Source organism: Lagenorhynchus albirostris, chromosome 10 (assembly GCF_949774975.1).
Source record: "Lagenorhynchus albirostris chromosome 10, mLagAlb1.1, whole genome shotgun sequence".
NCBI classification, from domain to species: domain Eukaryota; kingdom Metazoa; phylum Chordata; class Mammalia; order Artiodactyla; family Delphinidae; genus Lagenorhynchus; species Lagenorhynchus albirostris.
Window position 1 is genome coordinate 2,473,364 of NC_083104.1, and position 23,985 is coordinate 2,497,348.

Consider the following 23,985-nt stretch of genomic DNA (forward strand, 5'->3'; position numbering starts at 1 on the left):
ATGACAACCCAAAACCTATGGGATGCAGCAAAAGCAGTTCTAAGAGGGAAGTTTATAGCAACACAATCCTACCTTAAGAACAGGAAACAGCTCGAATAAACAACCTAACCTTGCACCTAAAGCAATTAGAGAAAGAACAAAAAATCCCTAAAGTTAGCAGAAGGAAAGAAATCATAAAGATCAGATCAGAAATAAATGAAAAAGAAATGAAGGAAATGATAGCAAAGATCAATAAAACTAAAAGCTGGTTCTTTGAGAAGATAAACAAAATTGATAAACCATTAGCCAGACTCATCAAGAAAAAAAGGGAGAAGACTCAAATCAATAGAATTAGAAATGAAAAAGGAGAAGTAACAACTGACACTGCAGAAATACAAAAGATCATGAGAGATTACTACAAGCAATTGTATGCCAAGAAAATGGACAACCGGGAAGAAATGGACAAATTCTTAGAAATGCACAACCTGCCAAGACTGAACCAGGAAGAAATAGAAAATATGAACAGACCAATCACAAGCACTGAAATTGAGACTGTGATTAAAAATCCTCCAACAAACAAAAGCCCAGGACCAGATGGCTTCACAGGTGAATTCTATCAAACATTGAGAGAAGAGCTAACACCTATCCTTCTCAAACTCTTCCAAAATACAGCAGAGGGAGGAACACTCCCCAATTCATTCTATGAGGCCACCATCACCCTGATACCAAACCAGACAAAGATGTCACAAAGAAAGAAAACTACAGGCCAATATCACTGATGAACATAGATGAAAAAATCCTCAACAACATACTAGCAAACAGAATCCAACAGCACATTAAAAGGATCACACACCATGATCAAGTGGGGTTTATTCCAGGAATGCAAGGATTCTTCAATATACGCAAATCAATCAACGTGATACACCATATTAACAAATTGAAGGAGAAAAACCACATGATCATCTCAATACATGCAGAGAAAGCTTTCAACAAAATTCAACACCCATTTATGATAAAAACCCTGCAGAAAGTAGGCACAGAGGGAACTTTCCTCAACATAATAAATGCCATATATGATAAACCTACAGCCAACATCATCCTCAATGGTGAAAAACTGAAACCATTTCCACTAAGATCAGGAACAAGACAAAGTTGCCCACTCACACCACTATTATTCAACACAGTTTTGGAAGTTTTAGCCACAGCAATCAGAGAAGAAAAAGAAATAAAAGGAATCCAAATAGGAAAAGAAGAAGTAAAGCTGTCACTGTTTGCAGATGACATGATACTATACATAGAGAATCCTAAAGATGCTACCAGAAAACTACTAGAGCTAATCAATGAATTTGGTAAAGTCGCAGGATACAAAATTAATGCACAGAAATCTCTGGCATTCCTATACACTAATGATGAAAAATCTGGAAGTGAAATTAAGAAAACACTCCCATTTACCACTGCAACAAAAAGAATAAAATATCTAGGAATAAACCTACCTAAGGAGACAAAAGACCTGTATGCAGAAAATTATAAGACACTGATAAAAGAAATTAAAGATGATACAAATAGATGGAGAGATATACCATGTTCTTGGATTGGAAGAATCAACATTGTGAAAATGACTCTACTACCCAAAGCAATCTACAGATTCAATGTAATCCCTATCAAACTACCACTGGCATTTTTCACAGAACTAGAACAAAAAATTTCACAATTTGTACGGAAACACAAAAGACCCCGAATAGCCAAAGCAATCTTGAGAACGAAAAATGGAGCTGGAGAAATCAGGCTCCCTGACTTCAGACTATACTACAAAGCTACAGTAATCAAGACAGTATGGTACTGGCACAAAAACAGAAATATAGATCAATGGAACAGGATAGAAAGCCCAGAGATAAACCCACGCACATATGGTCACCTTACCTTTGATAACGGAGGCGAGAATATACAGCAGAGAAAAGACGGCCTCTTCAATAAGTGGTGCTGGGAAAACTGGACAGGTACATGTAAAAGTATGAGATTAGAACACTCCCTAACACCATGTACAAAAATAAGCTCAAAATGGATTAAAGACCTAAATGTAAGGCCAGGAACTATCAAACTCTTAGAGGAAAGCATAGGCAGAACACTCTATGACGTAAATCACAGCAATATCCTTTTTGATCCACCTCCTAAAGAAATGGAAATAAAACCAAAAATAAACAAATGGGACCTAATGAAACTTCAAAGCTTTTGCACAGCAAAGGAAACCATAAACAAGACCAAAAGACAACCCTCAGAATGGGAGAAAATATTTGCAAATGAAGCAACTGACAAAGGATTAATCTCCAAAATTTACAAGCAGCTCAGTAACAAAAAAACAAACAACCCTATCCAAAAATGGGCAGAAGACCTAAACAGACATTTCTCCAAAGAAAATATACAGACTACAAACAAACACATGAAAGAATGTTCAACATCATTAATCATTAGAGAAATGCAAATCAAAATTACGAGATATCATCTCACACCGGTCAGAATGGCCATCATCAAAAAAATCTAGAAACAATCAATGCTGGAGAGGGTGTGGAGAAAAGGGAACACTCTTGCACTGCTGGTGGGAATGTAAGTTGATACAGCCACTATGGAGAACAGTATGGAGGTTCCTTAAAAAACTACAAATAGAACTTCATATGACCCAGCAATCCCACTACTGGGCATATACCCAGAGAAAACCATAATTCAAAAAGACACATGCACCCCAATATTTATTGCAGCTCTATTTACAATAGCCAGGACATGGAAGCAACCTAAGTGTCCATCATCGGATGAGTGGATAAAGAAGATGTGGCACATATATACAATGGAATAGTACTCAGCCATAAAAAGAAACAAAATTGAGTTATTTGTAGTGAGGTGGATGGACCTAGAGTCTGTCATACAGAGTGAAGTAAGTCAGAAAGAGAAAAACAGATACCGTATGCTAACACATATATATGGAATCTAAGAAAAAAAAAAAGGTCATGAAGAACCTAGGGGTAAAATGGGAATAAAGACACAGACCTACTAGAAAATGGACTTGAAGATATGGGGAGGGGGAAGGGTAAGCTGTGACAAAGTGAGAGAGTGGCATGGACATATATACACTACCAAACGTAAAATAGATAGCTAGTGGGAAGCAGCCGCATAGCACAGGGAGATCGGCTCGGTGCTTTGTGACCACCTAGAGGGGTGGGATAGGGAGGGTGGGAGGGAGGGAGATGCAAGAGGGAAGAGATACGGGAACATATGTATATGTATAACTGATTCACTTTGTTATGAAGCAGAAACTAACACACCATTGTAAAGCAATTATACTCCAATAAAGATGTCCAAAAAAAAAAAAGAAAATCATCATGACCTTGGGTTTGGTAGATATTTTATGTACAATACAAAAAGCATGAACTACAAAAGAAAAAACGTGTACCTAATCAACATTAAAAACTTTTGCTCTTTGAGACACTGTTAAGAAAATCAAAAGTCAAGCCACAGACCAGGAGAAAATTTTTGTAAAACATATACCAATTAAAAGTCTTAAATCCCAGTTTCTAAAAACTGCATAAAATATTTGAAAGACACTTCACCAAACAAAGACATACAGATGGCAAATAAGCACATGAAAAGATGACCAACATCTTGTTAGTCATTAAGGCAATGAAAATTACAACCACGATGAGATACCATAGCACACCCACTAGAATGACTAGAATTGAAAAGACTGACCGTACCAAGTGCTGACAAAAATGTGGAGCAACTGGAACTCCAATGCACTAGTGGGGATGTGAAGTGGTGACCACTTTGGAAAACAGTTTGGCACTTTCTTAGATTTCAGCATGAACCTACCATATGATTCAGACACTCCATTCCTAGGTATTTCCCCAAGAGAAATGCAAGCACATGTCTATACCAGACTCACAGAAAAATGTTCACGACATCCCTTTTTGTGATAGCTGAAGTCTGGATACCTATCAATTGTCAATGAATAGGTTAATGGATAAACAAATTTTGGTATATGCATGCTGATTAAAAAGAAGAATTATTGATGCACACAACACGGATGAAATGCAAAGTTAGGCCAAAAAAGCTGGACAAAAACATACATATGAATCTATTTAAATAAAATTCCAGAAAATGCAAATTAATGACCGCAGAAAGCACATTAGTGGTTGCCTGGGGACAGAGAGAGAATGAAAGGGGTACAAGAAAACTTTTATGGGTTAAAAACAAAATGATACAAAAGTCCTTGAGGGATTGGATCAAGATGGTGGAAGAGCAGGACGTGGAGCTCACCTTCTCCCCACAGGTACATCAAAAATACATCAAAAATACATCTACGGGACTTCCCTGTTGGCACAGTGGTTAAGAATCTGCCTGCCAATGCAGGGGACACAGGTTCGAGCCCTGAGCTGGGAAAACCCCACATGCCTTGGAGCAACTAAGCCCATGCACCACAACTACTGAGTCTGTGTGCCACAACTACTGAAGCCCACACACCTAGAGCCCAGGCTCTGCAACAAGAGAAGCCACCGCAATGAGAAGCCCGTGCACCGCAACAAAGAGTAGGCCCCACTCTCCGCAACTAGAGAAAGCCTGTGAGCAGCAACGAAGACCAATGCAACCAAAAATAAAAAAAAAATAAATAAATATATATATATATATATAAAATTGAAGTCAAGGTCTTGAAGAAATATTTGTACACATATGTTCATAGAAGCATTATTCATAATAGCCAAAAGGTGGAAGCAACTGAAATGTCGAGCAAGAGATGAGTGGGTAAGCAAAATGTGACAGATATAGTCCATTGAATAGATATTATAGATTTGTGAACAGACATATAGATATATAACTATGATATAGAGACATACATGGAATATTATTCAGCCTTAAAAAGGAAAAGAAATGGTGACACAGGGTACAACACAGGTGAACCTTGAGGACACTGAGCTGTGAAATAAGCCAGTTATAAAAAGACAATACTGTACGATTCCACTTCAGTGAGGTATCTAGAGTAGTCACATCCTTAGGGACAGAAAGCAGATGGTAGTTACCAGGGACTGGGAAGAGGGGTGATGGGAGGTAATGTTTAATGGGTACAAGTTTTCGGTTCTGAAGATGAAATGAGCTCTGAAAATGAATGCCGGTGATTGCACAACAATATGAATGCATGTAATATCACTGAACTGCACACTTCTAAATCATTAAGATAGTTAAATTTTATTATGTATCTTTTACCACAATAAAAAATTAAAAAAAAATAAATTTAAATGAATTAAAAATTTTAAAAAATGCTTCTACATGTGGAACGACTCTTACAGAACATCTACTGAATGCTGGCAGAAGACCTCAGACTTCCAAAAGGGCACGGAAATCTCCATGTAACTGGGTAGAGCAAAGGAAAAAAGAAAAAAAAGAGAGAAGGGAATCAGGATGGGACCTGCGCCTCTGGGAGGGAGCTGTGAAGTGGAAAGGTTTCTGCACACTGGGAAGTCCCCTCACTGGTGGGGACAGAGGGTGAGCTCCAAAGCCTTGGAGCAGAGTGCATCAACAGCGGTGCAGAGAGCGAAGTGGAAAGAGACCTGTACAGAGGGTTGGTGCCAACCAACACTCGCGAGACTGAAACAATTGTCACTACCCACTGGGACGGCTGACGGCTGGGTACTGAAGCTCGGGCTACTGAGGTCAGACCCTGGGGCGAGGACTGGGATTGGCTGGATAAAGACAGCCTGAGGGGGCTGGGGTGTAGTGCGCCACCACTGAGGGAGTTCGGGAAGAAGCCTGGGCCTGCCAGAGAGGCAAGGCACCACTGCTAGGGGACGTGCGAGGAGAGGGGCGGGCCCACCATAGGAGCTTCTTTCTCCGAACGCTCGCAGGCGGCAGGTCACTGCCTACATGAGCTCCAAGGGCAAGAGCAAGCTGCCATCTTGGACTCCAGAGGTGGGCGCAGGCTGCTGCTGCTGCCACCGCCAACGGTCTTGGGAGCAGGTGCAGATCACTGCCCCCACCTTCCCAGGAGCCTGCGTGCCTCACCCTGCTGAGGACCTTGCGACCTGGTGCCAACCGCCCAGGGGCATGTGACCCGCCATCACCGCTGCGGAGGGACCCATGACCGCAAGCCAACCACTGCTCCCGCCTCCCTGGGAGCCCACGTGAGCTGTGCACCTGCGTACATGCACGGCCCTACCAAAGGGATATGAGCCAGCATATGCTGAGGAAAGAGACAGCAAGCATCCACAACAAAAACTGCCTTCACGCCAAAAAAAAATTAAACCCACACAAGCTACACAGGGACGCTCCTGCATATAAGTAGCCCTCCAAGATTACAGTAGGCAACTGTTTCTCCTAAATTCACAGACTAAGAGAAATATAAGCAAAATGAAGAAGCAGAGGAATCACTCTCAGTTAAAAGACCAAGAAAATTCCCCTGAAGGAACAATGAAACAGACCTCTTCAGTCTAATAGACACCAAGGGACTTCCCTGGTGGTCCACTGGCTAAGACTCCATGCTCCTAATGTAGGGGGCCTGGGTTCAATCCCTGGTCAGGGAATTAGATCCCACATGCCACAACTAAGAGTTCGCATGCTACAACTAAAGATTCCCCATGGCACAACTAAAAGATCCCGCATGCCGCAATGAAGACCCAGCACAGCCAAATAAATAAATAAATAAAAATTAACAGACACTGAGTTCAAGAAGGAGATAATGAAAATACTGAAGGAATTAAGAAAGGTTATTGACAGAAATTCAGATTACCATAAAAATGAACTAGAAACTATAAGAAGGACCCAAGAAAAGTTAGAAAATTCATTTGCCGAGACGAAAGCCGAGCTCAAGGCAATGAAGAGCAGAATGAATAATGCAGAATAAAGAATAAGTGACCGGGAAGACAGACTAATGGAAATTACCCAATCATAACAGCAGACAGGAAACCAAATGCAAAAAAATGAAAGCAATATAAGAGACCTATGGGATAATACAAAGTGGGTCAATCTACACATAATAGGAATTCCAGAAGGAGAAGAGAAAAGGGGATTGAAAATGTATTTGAAGAAATTATGGCTGAAAACTTCCCAAACCTAAAGAAGGAAACATATCCAGATACAGGAAGCACAGAGGGTCCCACACAAGTTGAACCCAAACAGACCTACACCAAGATATATTATAATAAAAGTGGCAAAAGTTAAAGAGAGGATTCTAATGGCAGCAAGAGGAAAACATTTCTTTACAAAGGAGCCCCCATAAGGCTATCAGCTGATTTCTCTACAAAAACACTGCAGGCCAGAAGGGAGTGGCAAAATATATTCAAAGTCTTGAAAGACGAAAATCTGCAACCTAGAATACTCTACCCAGCAAGACTATCATTCAGAATAGGAGGAGAAATAAAGAATTTCTCAGACAAGCAAAAACTAAAAATACAGCCATACTAAACCTATCCTAAAAGAAATACTGAAAGGTCGTCATCTCTAAACAGAAAAGAAGCAAGAAGAAATAGGAAAGAGGAAATCACAATTGGAAGTAAATCACGTAAATCAGCCAGTATACAGATCAAAAAGAAAAGAAAAAAAACCTATTTGTGAAAGCAATGATAAACACAACGAATAGCAAAAGGATAAACATGAAGATGCAAAAAGGGACATCAAAATCATAAAATGTGGGGAAGGGGAGTAAAAAAAAAATGCAGATTCTTTTTTTTTTAGAATGTGTTTGAGCCTTTATGACTATCAGTCTAAAGAAAGCAGATATAGGAAAGGGTTAACATACAATAATTGAGAAACAGGGCAACCACAAATCAAAAACATATTATAGATTCACAAAAACCTAGTAGAGGAGAACACAAGCATAAAAGGAAATCATCAAACCTCAAAAAGAAAAAAAGAAAAGGGAACAAAGAAGAAACAAGGTTTGAAATGGCAATAAATACTTATGTGACAGTAATTACCTTAAATGTCAATGGACTAAATGCTCCAATCAAAAGACAGACTGGCAAACTGGATTAAAAAAACCAAGAGCCTACCATATGCTGCCTACCAGCGACCCACCTGAGGGCTAACACATAGATTGAAAGTGAGGGGATGGAAAAATACATTTCATGCAAACTGAAATGACAAGAAAGCAGGATTTGCAATACTCATATCAGATAAAATAGATTAAAGCAAACGTTATAGAGAAAGATAAAGAAGGACACTATATAGTAACAGGATCAGTACAAGAAGAGGATTTTACACTCATCAACATATATGCACCTAATATAGGACCACCCATATATACAGCAAACACTAACAGACATAAAGGGAGAATGGATAGGAATACAATAGTAAGAGACTTTAATACCCCACTCACATCAATGGACAGATCTTCCAGACAGAATCAATAAGGCAACAGAGGTCCTAAATGATACAACAGAACAGTTAGACTTAATTGATATTTTCAGGACACTACATCAAAAAAACCAGAATAGGGCTTCCCTGGTGGTGCAGTCGTTGAGAGTCCGCCTGCTGATGCAGGGGACACGGGTTCGTGCCCTGGTCCGGGAAGATCCCACATGCCACGGAGTGGCTGGGCCAGTGAACCATGGCTGTGGAGCCTGTGCATCCGGCGCCTGTGCTCCACAGCGGGAGAGGCCACAACAGTGAGATGCCCGTGTACCGCAAAAAACAAAACAAAACAAAACAAAATATACATTCATTTCAAGCGTACACGGAACATTCTCTAGGACTGACCACATCCTAGGGCACAAAACTAAGCTCAACAAGTTTAATAGGAGTACAGAAATTATTTCAAGCATCTTCTCTGACCACAGTGGCATGAAACTAGAAATCAACAACAGGATAAGAAACGAGAAAAAAGACTACATGGAGACAAAATACCATGCTACTAAAACACCAATGGGTCAATAAGGAAATTAAAAAGGAAATTAAAAAATACCTTGAGACAAACGACAAGGAAAACACAACTATGCAAAGTCTATGGGACGCAGCAAAAGCAGTTCTTAGAGGGAAGTTCGTAGAGATACAGGCCTTCATCAAAAAACAAGAAAAATCTCAAGTAAACAACCTAACCTACCACCTAAAAAGAATTAGAAAAAGAGGAACAAACTAAACCTTACATCAGTAGAAGGAAGGAAAGAATAAAAATCAGGGTGAAAATAAACTAGAGATTAAAAAAACAATAGGAAAAAATCAACAAAAATAAGGGCTGGTTCTTTGAAAGGGTAAACAAAATTGACAAACCTCTGGCCACGCTCACCAAGAAAAGACAGAGAACCCAAATAAACAAGAAATGAAAAAGGAGAAATCTCAACTGATATTGCAGAAATACAAAAGACCATAAGAGAATACTATGAACAATTACATGTCAACAAATTTGACAACCTAGAAGAAATGGACAATTTTCTAGAAACATACAGCCCACCAAATTTAATCAAGAATAGGTAATTTGAACAGAACGACCACTAGAAGAGAAATAGAATTGGTAATAAAAAAAACTTCCTAAAAACAAAAGTCCAGGACCCGATGGCTTCACAGGTGAATTCTACCAAACATACAAAGAAAAACTTACACGGATTCTTCTCAAACTCTGTCAAAAGACTGCAGAGGAGGGAACACTCCCAAAGACATTCTGTGAAGCCACAATCACCCGGATACCAAAACCAGACAAAGATACCACCAAAAAAAGAAAATTACAGGTCAATATCTTTGATGAATATAGATGCAAAAATTCTCAACAAGATATTAGCAAACCGAATCCAACAACACATAAAAAACATCATACACCATGACCAAGTTGGATTCATCCCAGGTTCACAAGGATGCTTCAACATATGCAAATCAATCAATGTAATACAAATTAATAAAAGAAAAGTAAAAAACCACATGATCATCTCAATAGATGCAGAAAAAGCATTTGACAAAATTCAGCATCCATTCATGATAAAAACTCTTACCAAAGTGGGAATAGAGAGAACATAATAAAAGCCATTTATGAGAAATCCCGATATAATACCCAATATAATACAAACAGCCAATATAATACTCAACGGTGAAAAGCTCAAAGACTTCAGACAAGAAAAACAAATAAAAGGCATCCAAATTGGAAGTGAAGAGGTAAAACTGTCACTACATGCAGATGACATGATACTATATATAGATAACCCTAAGGACTCTACACAAGAACTACCAGATCTAATAAATGAATTCAGCAAAGTAGCAGGATACAAGATAAACATTCAGAAATCAGTTGCATTCCTTTACACTAACAATGAAATACCGGAAAGGGAATGTAAAAAAAAAAAACCTACCGTTTAAAATTGCACCAGTAAAAAAAAAACACACCTAGGAATAAACCTGACCAAGGAGATGAAAGACTTACACGCTGAGAACTATAAAACATTAATAAAGGAAATAAAAGAGGAGTCAAAGAAATGGAAAGATATCCCACACTCTTGGATTGGAAGAATTAATATTGCTAAAATAGCAATACCACCCAAAGCAATCTACAGGTTTAATGCGATCCCTATCAAATTACCCGTGACATTTTTCACAGAAGTAGAATAATCCAAAAATTTATATGGACCCATAAAAGACCCAGAATTGCCAGAGCAATCCTGAGGGGGGGGGGGGGAAAGCAGGAGGCATAACTCTCCCAGACTTCAGACAATACTACAAAGCTACAGGGACTTCCCTGGTGGTCCAGTGGCTAGTCCCTGGTCAGGGAACTAGATCTAGTCTAGTCCCTGGTCAGGGAACTAGATCCCACATGCTGCAACTAGAAGTTTGCATGCGGCAACCAAGTCCTGCATGCTGCAATCAGAGATCCCACAGGCCACAACTAAAGATCCCGTGTGCCACAACAAAGATCCTGCATGCTGTAACTAAGTCCCGGTGCAGCCAAATAAATAAATATTTAAAAAAAAAACCAAAACAAAGCTACAGTAATCAAAACAGTGTGTTATTGGTACAAAAACAGGCATACGGATCAATGGAACAGAAAAGAAAGCCCAAAAATAAACCCAGACACCTATGATCAACTAATTTTCGACAAAGGAGGCAAGAATATAAAATGGGAAAAAGACTTTCTCTTCAGCAAGTGGTGCTGGGAAAGTTTGACAGCTGCATGTAAATCAATATAGTTAGAACACAACCCCACACCATACACAAAAATAAACTCAAAATGGCTTAAAGACTTAAACATAAGACATGACACCACAGAACTCCTAGAAGAGAACATAGGCAAAACATTCTCTGACATGAATCCTACCAATGTTTTCTCAGGTCAGTCTCCCAAGGCAACAGAAAGAAAACCAAAAATAAACAAACAGGACCTAATCAAACTTACAAGCTTTTGCACAGCAAAGGAAACCATAAAAAAAAAACGAAAAGACAACCTATGGAATGGGAGAAAATATTTGCAAATGATGGGACAGACAAGGGCTTAATCTCCAAAATATACAAACAGCTCATACAACTCAACGACAGAAAAAATGGACAGAAGCGAAAAATGGACAGAAGACCTAAATAGACATTTCTTCAAAGAAGACATACAGCTGGCCAGTAGGCACATGAAAAGATGCTCAACCTCTCTAATCATTAGAGAAATGCAAATCAAACTACAATGAGGTACCACCTCACACTGGTCAGAATGGCCATCATTACAAAGTCTATAAATAACAAATGCTGGAGAGGGTGTGGAGAAAAGGGAACCTTCCTACACTGTTGGTGGGAATGTAAATTGGTGCAGCCATTATGGAGAACAGTATGGAGGTTCCTCAGAAAACTAAAAATAGAATTAACGTATGACCCAGCAATCCCACTCCTGGGAATATATCCAGACAAAACTCTAATCCAGAAAGATACATGCACCCGTATGTTCATAGCAGCAGTATTCACAATAGCCAAAACAGGGAAACAACCTGAATGTCCACTGACAGATGAATGGATCAAGATGTGGTACATATATACAATGGAATACTACTCAGCCATAAAAAAGAATGAAATAATGCCATTTGCAGCAACATGGGTGCAACTAGAGATTATCATATTAAGTGAAGTAAGTGAGAATAAGAAAGACAAATACCGTATGATATCGCTTATATGGGGAATCTAAAATATGGCACAAATGAACTTATTTACAAAACAGAAACAGACTCACAGACATAGAGAACAGACCTGTGGTTGCCCCAGCGCAGGGGTGGAGGGTAGAGATGAACTGGGAGTTTGGGGTTGGTAGATGCAAACTATTACATATACAATGGATAAAGAACAAGGTCCTACATATAGCACAGGGAACTATATTCAATATCCTGTGATATACCATAATGGAAAAGAATATAAAAAAAGAACCTATATATGTGTATAGCTGAGTCACTTTGCTGTACAGCAGAGACTGGCATAGCATTGTAAATCAGCTATACTTCAATTAAAAAAGGGGAAAAAAAAGACCTTATTTACAAAGCCGAAAGAGACTCTCAGACATAGAAAACAATCTTATGGTTACCAAAGGGGAAAGGTGTGGGGAGGGATAAATTAGGAGCTTGGGATTAACACCTACACACTACTATACACAATACAGGTAACCAACAAGGACCTACCATATAGCCCAGGGAACTACACTATTTTTTAACAACCTATAAGGGAAAAGAATCTGAAAAAGAATATATATATATCTGAATCACTATGCTGTACACCTGAAACTAACACAACTTTGTAAATGAACTATAATTTTTAAAAAGTTTAATAATAAATTTTAATTGTTAAACTTAAAAAAAAACCTTTTAGAGGTAACGGGTATGTTTATTATGTTAATTGTGTTGATGCTTCCTTGGCAGTAAAGTTTACATGCCAAAATTTATCAAACTGTACACTTTAAATATGTGCAATTTATTGTAAATTAATTATACCTCAATAAAAATTGGAAGAAAAAAAGAAAAGCCTGACAAACCAGATAGTAAGTATAAATAGAAGAACAAGGAACTAAGGAACTAAAAATAGATAGGAGTAGTAAGATAACCACTAGAACAAAAATAGAATAGAAACAAAACGTATTTATACACAACTCAGCAACTTTTAAAACTAGAAACATGATAGCTCTGTAGATCAGCAGTTCTCAAAGGGTGCCCAGGGGACCTGCCAGACTTTCAGGGAGTCCACAGAAGAAAACTATTTTAATAAAAGAAAGATGCTCTTTGCCTTTTTAATCCTAGTTCTCTCATGAGCCTACAGTGGAGTCTTCCAGGGCCTATGTGGTTTGTATCACAGATTAAATGTAGAAACAGATATAAGAATCCAGCATCTTCCAATAAGCCAAAAAATTTGCGAAACTGTAACAATGCCACTCTTCATCAAAAACACTGTTTATTCATTGCAGCACTATTTACAATAGCCAAGACATGGAAGCAACCAAAATGTCCAACAACAGAGGAATGGATAAAGATGTGGTGGACTTCCCTGGTGGTGCAGTGGTTAAGAATCTGCCTGCCAATGCAGGAGACACGGGCTCGATCCCTGGTCTGGGAAGATCCCACATGCTGCAGAGCAACTAAGCCCCTGTGCCACAACTACAGAGGCCGTGTGCCACAACTACTGAAGCCCGTGAGGGTAGAGCCCATACTCTACAACGAGAAGCCACCGCAAAGAGAAGCCTGCACACCACAACGAAGAGTAGCCTCCGCTTGCCGCAACTAGAGAAAGCCCGCGCGCAGCAACGACGACCCAACGAAGCCATAAATAAATAAATTTATTTTTTTAAAAAAAGATGTGGTACACATATACAATGGACTATTACACATATACAATGGGATATTGCTCAGTAATATACAATGGAATATTACTAAAATTGAAATAATGCCATTTGCAGCAACATGGAAGGACCTAGAGATTATCATACAAAGTCCAGTAAGTCAGACAGAGAAACACAAATATCACCCTTATATGGAATCTAATTTTTAAAAAAATGATACAAATGAACTTACAAAACAGAAACAGACCTACAGATATCGAAAACAAACTCATGGTTACCAAAGGGGAAACGTGGGAGGGAGGGATAAATTAGGAGGTTGGGATTAACATACACACACTACTATATATGATAGATAACCAACAAGGACCTACTGTATAGCACAGGGAACTCTACACAATAATGTTATAGGGTTTCCCTGATGGCCAGTGGTTAAGAATCTGCCTGCCAACGCAGGAAACACAGGTTAAAGCCCTGGTCTGGGAAGATCCCACATGCCGCGGAGCAGCTAAGCCTGCGTGCCACAACTACTGAGCCCGTGAGCCACAACTACTGAAGCCTGCGCACCTAGAGCCCATGCTCCACAACAAGAGAAGTCACCGCAATGAGTAGCCCCTGCTCGTCGCAACTAGAGAAAGCCCGTGCGCAGCAACGAAGACCCAACGCAGCCAAAAAATAAATAAATTTATAAAAAAAATAAAATCTTGTTAAAAAAGTAATCTGTGATAACCTATATAAAAGAATCTGAAAAAGAATGAATATATGTATAACTGAAACACTTTGCTGTACACCTGAAATTAATACATTATAAATCAACTACACTCCAATAAAATAAAAAAAAGTTTAATAACTGAAAAAAGACATTGTTTATGTTAACGTGTGATGGGCTTATTATTTTTAAATGAAGTAATAAATGAACACAGCATTTTAAAAATTCCTCAGTTTTAATTTGTAAAAGGGCACCAGTTGATAGATAAAACCCACACAAACAAAACTCCTTGGGGTCCTGAGCGGTGGGGAAGCACTGCTGTCAATCTGTCATTGCTCAACCCCCCAAGGGACTCCCATAGGCAGAGGTCACTACCCTCACTAAAGGCAGTGACCCCTGAGTGAGGGACCCTGCACTCCACACTGGTGCCCTCAACCTATGGTCTGGTCCCTAGATCATGGCTGGTTCCTAACAAGCTAAGTACAGAAATCAAGATTAAACCTTCAGAAACATTTACAGCAATTTTACATTGCCACACAACCAAGCACATGATCGATGTATTTTGTATGTTTTCTTAATTCCATTTTTCGAATTGTTCATTTTTATTGTATTTTACAAAAGTGTTAGCCTGCAACAGTTTGAAATGTTTCAAGTGGTCCTTCACCACAGATACATTAAGAAGCACTAAAGTCGGGACTTCCCTGGTGCTCCAGTGGCTTAAACTCTGTGCTCCCAATGCAGGGGCCTGGGTTCAATCCCTGGTCAGGGAACTGGATCCCACATGCAGCCAAAAAAAAAAAAAAGGGCACTGAACTAGATATCATATAATTAAAGAACAGTTGGACTTATTTATTTATTTATTTTTGGCTGCGTTGGGTCTTCATTGCAGCGTGCCGGCTTTTCTCTAGTTGCGGTGAGCAGGGGCTACTCTTCGTTGCAGCGTGCGGGCTTCTCATCGCGGTGGTTTCTCTTGTTGCAGAGCACGGGTTCTAGGTGTGCGGGCTTCAGTGGTTGTAAAATGCGGGCTCGGTAGTTGTGGCGCACGGGGTTAGTTGCTCCGCGGCATGTGGGATCTTCCCGGACCAGGGCTCAAACCGTGTCTGCTGCAACTGGCAGGCGGATTCTTAACCACTGCGCTGCCAGGGAAGCCCTGGAACGATCTTTTAAGCAAAATATGTTGATAGTACTATTTCTCCATGATTAATGTACACTGCTCCTAACATAAGTATCAAAGCATTGCCATTAAAATGGAAATCGGTAATGATAAAGAAAATCATACATACCCTCTTCAGTGAAGAATTTTTCTACAGGTCCCACAAACTGATTAATTTCATTAAGTTCATCTTGGCTAACTTCCGGAAATGGGAAAACTTCTTTCTAAAAATGATAAACATGTAGTAAAAATTTAATTTTTGGCAACCTCCCATAGTGGCAATATCAACCCAAAGGGAAGGAAAAAGACTTGCTAGTTTCCACATCGGCTGGCAGGGCCTTACTCGCTGAAGGAGCCGGAAAGCAAACTTCAGAAGGAGCTTAAGACAAGGAATGGCGTTAGACTCCAGCACCTTGGTTCATCCTCCTCCCTGACCCAAAATTGTTCCTAATTTTTGGTCAGCTTGCCCCATGGAGCAGAGAGCCTGGACTAACATTTCAAACCCCAGTCTGAGCCCTGATTTGCAGCTTACTAACTGGGCAGTCTTAATCACATCCCATCACCTGTCCACACTGCCGTTTTCTCACCTATGATGAGCAGGTAATATTTACTCAAGGTCGTTGTGAGGACCATGGAAGATAATGCATGAGCAAGCTCTTTACCAAAACACAGAAATCCACCTCAGTTATCCTGTGAGCTCAAAGATGCTGCCACCGACAAGAACGTACTGTGGTCACGGGTCTGACATCTTGCCGGGTTCCCACCTGGCTGCTCGCTCCAGCACCCGCCCGTCCCGCCTAATGAGCCCTGCTCCGTGCGCTGAGCAGGGCCACCAGAGGAGGCCCAGACGAGGAGCCAGATCAACCGGAATGCAGCCCTGGCTCTGCCGATTCTTAGATGTGTGATGGGCAAGTCACACCCCTTCTCAGTGTCAGTTTCTCTCCTGCTACAGGTGATGCCTCAGAAGGCAGCTGTGAGGCTCAAAGGAGATGAGGTGTCCTGAACACGAAATAGCTGCAATTATCTGTATTGGGTACTGGCTCTGCTCCTGTCCCCACAGCCTGGAAAGCGACTCCGCTTCAAGTCTACCTCAAACTGATAGAGGAGTGGACAATGTTTCCAACTGACCCTGGATTCCCAACCAGGCCATGGCTATATGCTGCCTAAAATCATCCCGCTGTGCCCTCTGGCTTTTGGGCTCCAACCCCCGTTAGCTGCCAGCGTGACCCGAGTATCTGGATTTGACTGAAACCTGCTGAGAAGTGATGTCCCAGGCCCTAAGCCGCCCCCAGGAGCCCTGCCTCTCCTCACAGCACCTCTCACCAAGCGTCTTGAGAAAGGTCTTCAAAGCAGAGGAGTCCTGTCTCCTCTCGAGCCCTGTGAATAATCAGCCACTCTAGTTACAGGCTCCCAAATCTACTTTCTTCTTTCCGGCCACCTGTACAGGTGATAGGTGGGTGCCATGCCCAAACTTAAAAGAATCCCTGCCTCCAGGCCACCTTCGACCCTGCCCCTAAGGTGGTCTACAAGGAAATTACACTGAGCTGTCACCACCCCGCAGCCGCTTAGAACAAAGCCGGCTCTTTAGCCGACTGTAGAGGCCACGTCCACTGCGCCGGCCTGCACGGGCTCACCTGGGCCTGGTGCGATGGCTGTGTTAGAGGGAGATGATTCTGGTACCAGCGAGCAGCCAGGTGAGAGGAGAGAACAGGCTGGGAACCAGGTGGCCTCAACTGCAACCAATGGACAACTGTCCCCAGGAGAGAGATCTCATGCACATGTGAGAACAAATTTCTGATGGCAGTGTTCAGAGTCTAAATGGGGTGCCTCATGGGCGATGGGTTCAATTTCATCAGCACTTTTCAAATTTTTGAAAGTACAACCGGTTTTTCAAATAAATCCAGTGCAGAAACCAAATATGCAAAACAGATGCAAGCCAAGCTGCTCTGGCTGAGACTGTGAACGGGGAGAAAAATCACCCACTTGACTCCCCCACTAGTCCCTGCAGCAGCCCTGGGGGTGCTCTCAGGAACAGCCTGGGTCCAACTGAGGGCAGGGGGACAACTGCCAGCCTGCGTGATCATGAAGGTCTCCTTCTATTCCGAGATTCTAAGCATCTCGGATACCACGTTGCCGCTCAAACCCCAACAATGCTGCGAGAGACGATGTCTGCCTGAACCAGGGAGGTACCGGCGGAAGTGCTTAAAAGCTGTCAGATTCTAAATAGAACCTGAACGTAGAGAAAACGGCATTTGCTGTTGGATTTGATGTGGCTTATGAGAACAGGAGGTGTCAAAGCTGACTCCAGGTATTTGACCTGAACAAGTGGAACAGCAGAGTCACCACCCTCTCCGATAAGAAGAGCGGGAGGAAAGACAGGATTGGGTGGGCAGACCAGGAGCTCAGCTTTGGGTGGGCTAGACTGGCGATGCCTAGTAACATCCAAGTGCAGCTTTTGAGTAGAAAGGTAGATATGAAGAGTATGGAGTTCAGGGAGAAATCTCAGCTGGAGAAATAAATGTGCATCCTCAGGATACTGACAGCATGATACTGAATTAGATTATCAGAGGAATGCTTGTAGATGAAAAGAGAAGTCCACAGACTAAGCCTTAGAAAACTTCAACTCCAACTGAGCTGGTTGGAAATGCTGTCTAATGTTTGGACTTGTCAAGGAGCCAAGAAGGAATCAATGTCCTTGAGTAGCTGAGAAAGCTTGGGGTACAGTTGGCCTTTGCTGGGAGTGGACGGTTCCCCACATCAATGCAGAGAACGCAGACCACACGGGCACACATGTGGGGAGGAGGGGGTAAACGTGGTGGTAGAAGTTCTTACCTGACTGCGTGTATTTTCTCAGTGAAACAGGAGGCAAAGCCGACAGGTGAGAGTGCGGATGGGGGAGGTGGCGCCATAGGTTTGGAGAAAGAGGAGCATGAAATGAGACAGGCTGGGACCTGGGACTCTTTGCTGCAGTGCTGTAATTACTGCACCTGGACACACCTCTCCTTGAGCAACAAAACACAAAGAAGCTGTATGGGACTAAAAATAACTGCGTGCATGCACAGCTGGGGCAAATTCTGGATCCAACAGATACAAAAAGACCAAAAAAAAAAACAACTGCCACTTTTGAAGAGCCTGGAGCAAAAACAGGGTACCCCACATGCCCCCTGCACACACCACCACCTAAGGGGTGGACAAAACACCTAAGCCACCCCTCCGGCCTGACCCCTGGACACATTTCTACCCTCACCCCATATAAGAAACCAGTTTGCCCCTCTCAGGGATTGAGCAAGCAAGGGAACATGCTGTTTGTTCTTCTTCCCCCCTGCTGCAGCAGAGGCCCCGTTAAAGCCTTGCCTGAATTTCTTGTCTGGCCTCTAGTAAATTTCTATTTCTTGGGGAAGGCCAAGAACCCTGGTCGGTAACAGAGAAATGTGTGTTCTTTCTTCCCCAAGCTGCTGGGAGCCACGGGGGTCCCACGACAGAGCACCACACAGCCCCAGGTTCTGGAGGAAACGGCTTCCCTAACTTTTAAGACCTAGCTTCGTACTTCTAGCAGGGCAAACTACTCCAGTCAGAGTGTCTGCATCTGTGCCTGACGACCTTAGAGAATGTCCTAGAAAAACCAGGGAATAACTTCTAAAGTAATACAGAATCAGTCAACATTCCAGCCAAGCTCAAAGCACTTTACACACATTTTTCTTTGGCTTGTGGGCCACCTGTAGGAGGGGGCGAGGGCTGTTTTTACTCCCATTTTCTGTATGAGAGCACTGAGGCACTTCACAGGAGCTATTATTCCAAGGTCACAAGACTAGCAGGTGTTGACGCCAGCACCGACTACTCATTCTGCTGCTTCATGAACCTGTACCGCATCTTAACAGTTTAAAAAGCATTTCCACGTATATACGTCTCGTTACAACACATCTGAGACGCAGAACACATCGCAAGCTCCGTTTTAAGGCTGAAAGAACTGGGACTCAAAGTCACAGAGTCAAGGTCAAATCCAAGCCTTCTGACTGTAAGAGTCCGGTGAGTGCTTAGTAACACTAGGTCGTGCGACCCGTGGAAGGGACGGGCGGGGAAGGCACCTTTGAGCCGGGCTTCTGGGGAACCTGAAAGGTGGGGTGAGCCGTTGAGACTCGGCCGTGGAAGCCAACAGAGAGAGGAGCGGCATGGTCTGTGCTTAGGAAACAGAAAACCCCCTCCAGCCCCCCCAGTTCGCGGCCGGAGTGTTGAGTTGCGGATCACTTAGCGACCACCTCGCCTAGGGTTTCCCAGGGTGTCCCGGCAGGCGTTACCTCGAACACAGGTCAAAACCATAGCTCCTCAGAGCCACAGGGTTAGCACACCGGCCCGCAGGTGCGTTTCTAAGGCAGGTGTGGGGACTCTAACCAGGCTCGACAGGGCCCTTCCCGCAAAGGGCAAAAGGCGAGGAGGAAGGGCAATGGCCGGCCGGGGCTCGGCGTTACCTTCTCGATTTTGCCCAGGAAGAGCTCCTTGGCGAAAGCTTGGCTCGGTGGACTGGTGCGCAGCGGGCGCCGACTCGCGGTGAAAGCCACCAGGGCACGGCCCAAGCGCGCCGCCGCCGCCGAGCGCAAGAAGAGCCCGCAGCCGCTCATGCCGTCCCGAGTCGCTCTCGCCGCCGCCGCCGCTTTCCCAGCGCCTCAGACACTTGCCCCGGGATCGCGCCTCCCGATGACGCCACCCATCTGCGTCGCTCCGCCGGCCGCCAACGCGCTTGCGCGGCCTCGGGCCCTGGCCGGGGCCGCGGCCAATCTTGACGGTTTCGCGAATGGGCGGCTTCGCGATTGGGCGGCGGCGGCGTGCTGTTTTCAAACACCTGCAGTGGTTTTGCCTAAATGCCGTAAATTACCAGCCGGGGCAGCGTCTCTGGGAGCCGGAACCTAAGCGGTGGCCCAGCTGCCTCCACTTGCCTCCCTCTCGCCAGCTGGGGCGACGAGGACATGGTGGAACTACAAAGCGGGGGGTGGGGGAAATTCACGATATTGGTTATCTCTGGAGGGAGCGCACACACGAGTTACGGTCCTTGCTTTAAGTGGGTGATTAGTGAGGATTCCTTTGGTTTTGCTTCATAGCTTACGTATTAGTCACATATATGGGGGGTGGGGAGAAGAAAAGGAAAGAGATATTCCACCAGAGAGGTCTGGATAAGACCCTGTAGTTACTACGTCCCTGGGAAACGCCAACCTGAAGGGCAAGGGTGGGGGAGAAGCTGGAGCTGGGACCGGTGGCAGGGACGGGATAGGAGGGAGGGCGCCCCCCTCCCCACACCCAGCGATGCCCTGAAGGCCCTCCTCACCTGTGCCTGCGCCCTGCCTGTCGCATTTACAGGGCAGTAACAATACGCCTTTTTCTCATTGGAAATGCTCTCTGCCGCCGTCAATATTCAGAGAGCAGTGGGAAACGCATTCAGCTCAACGTGCTGTGCCAGACCCAATAAAAGGTACACTTGTTTGGGTAAAGACTTGATGAAAACGCAGTCCTTCTCGGGAGGGACTCGAACCCAGCCAAAACTCAGATTGGGACTCAACCCCCACTCCTGCATCGCAGATGTGGACGCGAACCCACTGTCTTTTAACTAAAACCTCTCACCTGGTGTTAGGACTTAACTGAAGCTCAGCTTCTTTTGTCTGGTTGCAGAAGGAAGTCGGTGTGAGGGAAAGTGATAGGTAAAGAGTGAGTCTGTTAGCATAGGACGCTTGTGAGAGATACAAGCGGGCTGGCAAGAGAACTGAGCCCTGAGAACCAAGAGGACTACATCTTTATCGTCCGAGAAAAAGTGGGGAGGGGAGAAGACCACCTTCTTCCTCATTCTTAGGCAAACGTCAAGGCTTACATCATTAGTTCCTCCTGTGACCCTATATGGTCTGACCAGGGCTGTCATGGCGCTATTTAATTCATATTTATATTAGCAAAAGGGTAGTAACATAGACTAAAATATGGTAATTAATCTCAGGTTTCAGTATAATGTCCCATTTCGGCTAGTTTCTTTCCTTTTCACCTACATTTCTGTCTTGGCTACACACAGAAATGCTATTCTTAAAGGATGATTAACTCCCTGACTTCATGTAACAAGATTCAGACTCCATGTCTCTTGTCTTGTGCTTTAACTATCAGGGTTTCTGGCTTGAGTGTGCCTGGCGCTTGGAGGCACCTGTCTTCCTTCAAGTTCGTGTAGATCGTTGCTAGGTTACTGGATTCCTCTCTTGAGTGGTCATTAGCTTACACAGTCTCCCAAACTCCCTTAAAATTCCCTCTGTGTCTTTAATCCCCTAGTGGGATTTCTAAACTGACTATTTGATTATCCTACTCTATCCCGATCAATGACATAGCATCAGGGAAAAAAGAGCTCAAAAACTTTCTTGGTTGCAAAATACCTGTACTTGCAGGCATCTTCTGCAATGTGTTCTCTTTTTGTCTTTCACTTTTAAAGGCTTTTCACCTGGTTTCTTCATCAGTGGTCAGTATTTGCCAGTTTCAGCATTCAGCTTCTCGAGAAGGCATTTGGTAACAAGTGCCTTTGTGAATTAACTCTGCGGGTGAAACAAAGAAAAAGTGCCAATGCTGGGTTTTAAGTTTGAGCTTGTGTACATTTTGGCCAAAAGAAATGTAGTCAGTCCAATCAAGTCATCCGATAATGTGCTGGTTCCTCTTTAGTGGATCCTAATTTGGTTGGATCCTCCCTAAATTAAACAAGTGAGAAATTCAGTGGCACACAGTTTCCAAAACAAAAATTAGAAAAACATTAAGGCATAATTTCTACGTACTCTAGTAGCATGTACAACGGGAAAAGTTTTGGAGTTCTACAACTTTGCCAGTTTCTAAATTCAGTTTTCTCATCTGTAAAAATGAGTATAATATCACTTACCTCACAGAACTTTTGTGAGGATTAACTAAATCCTTACAAAAGCATCTACCACAGCAAATGATCAATGTTTTTCTTGTAATAATATAAAAATAAAAAATGGTTACACACTGAGATTTCCATCTTATACTTGAGTATTAGCCCTGAGAAACAGGATGCCATTTTTAAAGTTTGCTTTACACACAGAATTTCCACATTTCATATTTAAAACACTCTCACCGAGTACCGCTGAATGTCCTTCTGTATGATCATGTCAGTACAACTGGTTCTCATACGACTTACCAGCAAATAATCTGGCACTCTTGTGTGGCCATCGTGTTGGTGTTAGCATACCAGGATGCTTGGCTCTGGGCCTCTGGTACATCCTCTGAGTAGGAAACTATTCCTACACCCCTCAGCGTGAAAGCCATACACCGGGGAAGGTCATGGAGACATTTACGAACACAGAATTAGAAGAAAGGGATGGCGTTGTCTCCTGTCCTAAGGTTACAAGGTCAATAGTCAGTCATGTGAAAAATGAGAGTCTAGTCAAGGTTCCTGCCTCGTAGCCATCAGCGTCCTAACTGAAGGCTCACAGATAAATCATGCACAGTTATCACCAGTGCATTTCCTGCTGAGAGAAGTTGGCTGACACCTCACTGTCCAGACATCAAATACCTGCAAGAAGAGAGGTGTCCCTCAAAGAATAACGTTGTCTCATACACTAAATTATGTTGTCCACTACTACTTCCTTCCTTTTTGACGTGTATTTGTCCACTTTATTACGGAAACATGCAAGTCACTGGCTTGTTGAAAGCCACAAAGGTAACGAGGTGTTATGGGTTGAATTGTGTCCCCCAAAATTCATTTGTTGAAATCCTAACCCCCAGCGCCTGAGAATGTGACCTTATTTGGAATGAGGGTTTCCTATTGCATTGTGTTGCAGGTGTAATGAGCTAAGTTAGGAAGAGGTCATAGTGGGGTGGTGTAGACTCCTAGCCCAGTACAACCGGTGCCCTTACAAGAAGGAGAAACGTAGACAAAGACGTGCACACAGGGAGATGCCATGTGAGGGTGAAGACAGAGATCAAGTTAACGCTTCTACAGGCCGAGGAAGGCCAAAGAGGCCAGCAAACTGCAGAAGCTGGGAGAGAGGCCTGGGACAGATTCTCAGCCCTCAGAAGGAACCAACCCTGCCAACACCTTGATCTTGGACTTCTAGCCACCAGAAGTGGCAGGCAGTAGACTGTTTAAGCCCCCGGTCTGTGGTTCTTTGTTAGAGCGGCCCTTGCAGACTAAGACATGAGGGCCTGTGATTCTTGGCACATGGCAACATCAATAAACAGGGCCTAACAGCGACCACGGGGCTGGGGCCGTGTCTCATAGCCCACACACCCAGGGCTCCTGCTACGGTTTAGAATCAATGGCTTCCTTCTAGCTTTTAAGAAATGAGTGGTCATTCTCTGCTGCCTCCTCTTCCACCAGCTGGAAGCAGAGGACTCGGCCCTAATGGGCGGTGGGACGAGATAGGAAAGGCC

The 23,985-nt window shown here is 43.1% G+C and overlaps 1 protein-coding gene across 5 annotated transcripts in view; it reads right to left on the reverse strand.

Moving 5' to 3' along the window:
• The window catches only part of ACAD9 (acyl-CoA dehydrogenase family member 9), a 59,569-nt gene extending 39,320 nt beyond the window's left edge, over positions 1-20,249 (reverse strand). For 3 of the 5 annotated variants that reach the window (XR_009542682.1, XR_009542683.1, XM_060161038.1), the window contains exons 1-2: positions 20,052-20,248; positions 15,716-15,809 (exon numbers count right to left, since the gene is read on the reverse strand). Coding sequence is in view for 3 of the 5 variants with exons in the window: in XM_060161038.1 (XP_060017021.1) it covers positions 15,716-15,809; positions 20,052-20,201 (244 nt within the window). In the remaining 2 variants the exon portion in view is untranslated. Of the gene's footprint in view, positions 1-15,715; positions 15,810-20,051 lie in introns of all 5 variants that reach the window. The other 2 variants (XM_060161039.1, XM_060161040.1) reach the window with 2 other exon arrangements.
• Between the last annotated feature and the right edge of the window lie 3,736 nt (positions 20,250-23,985).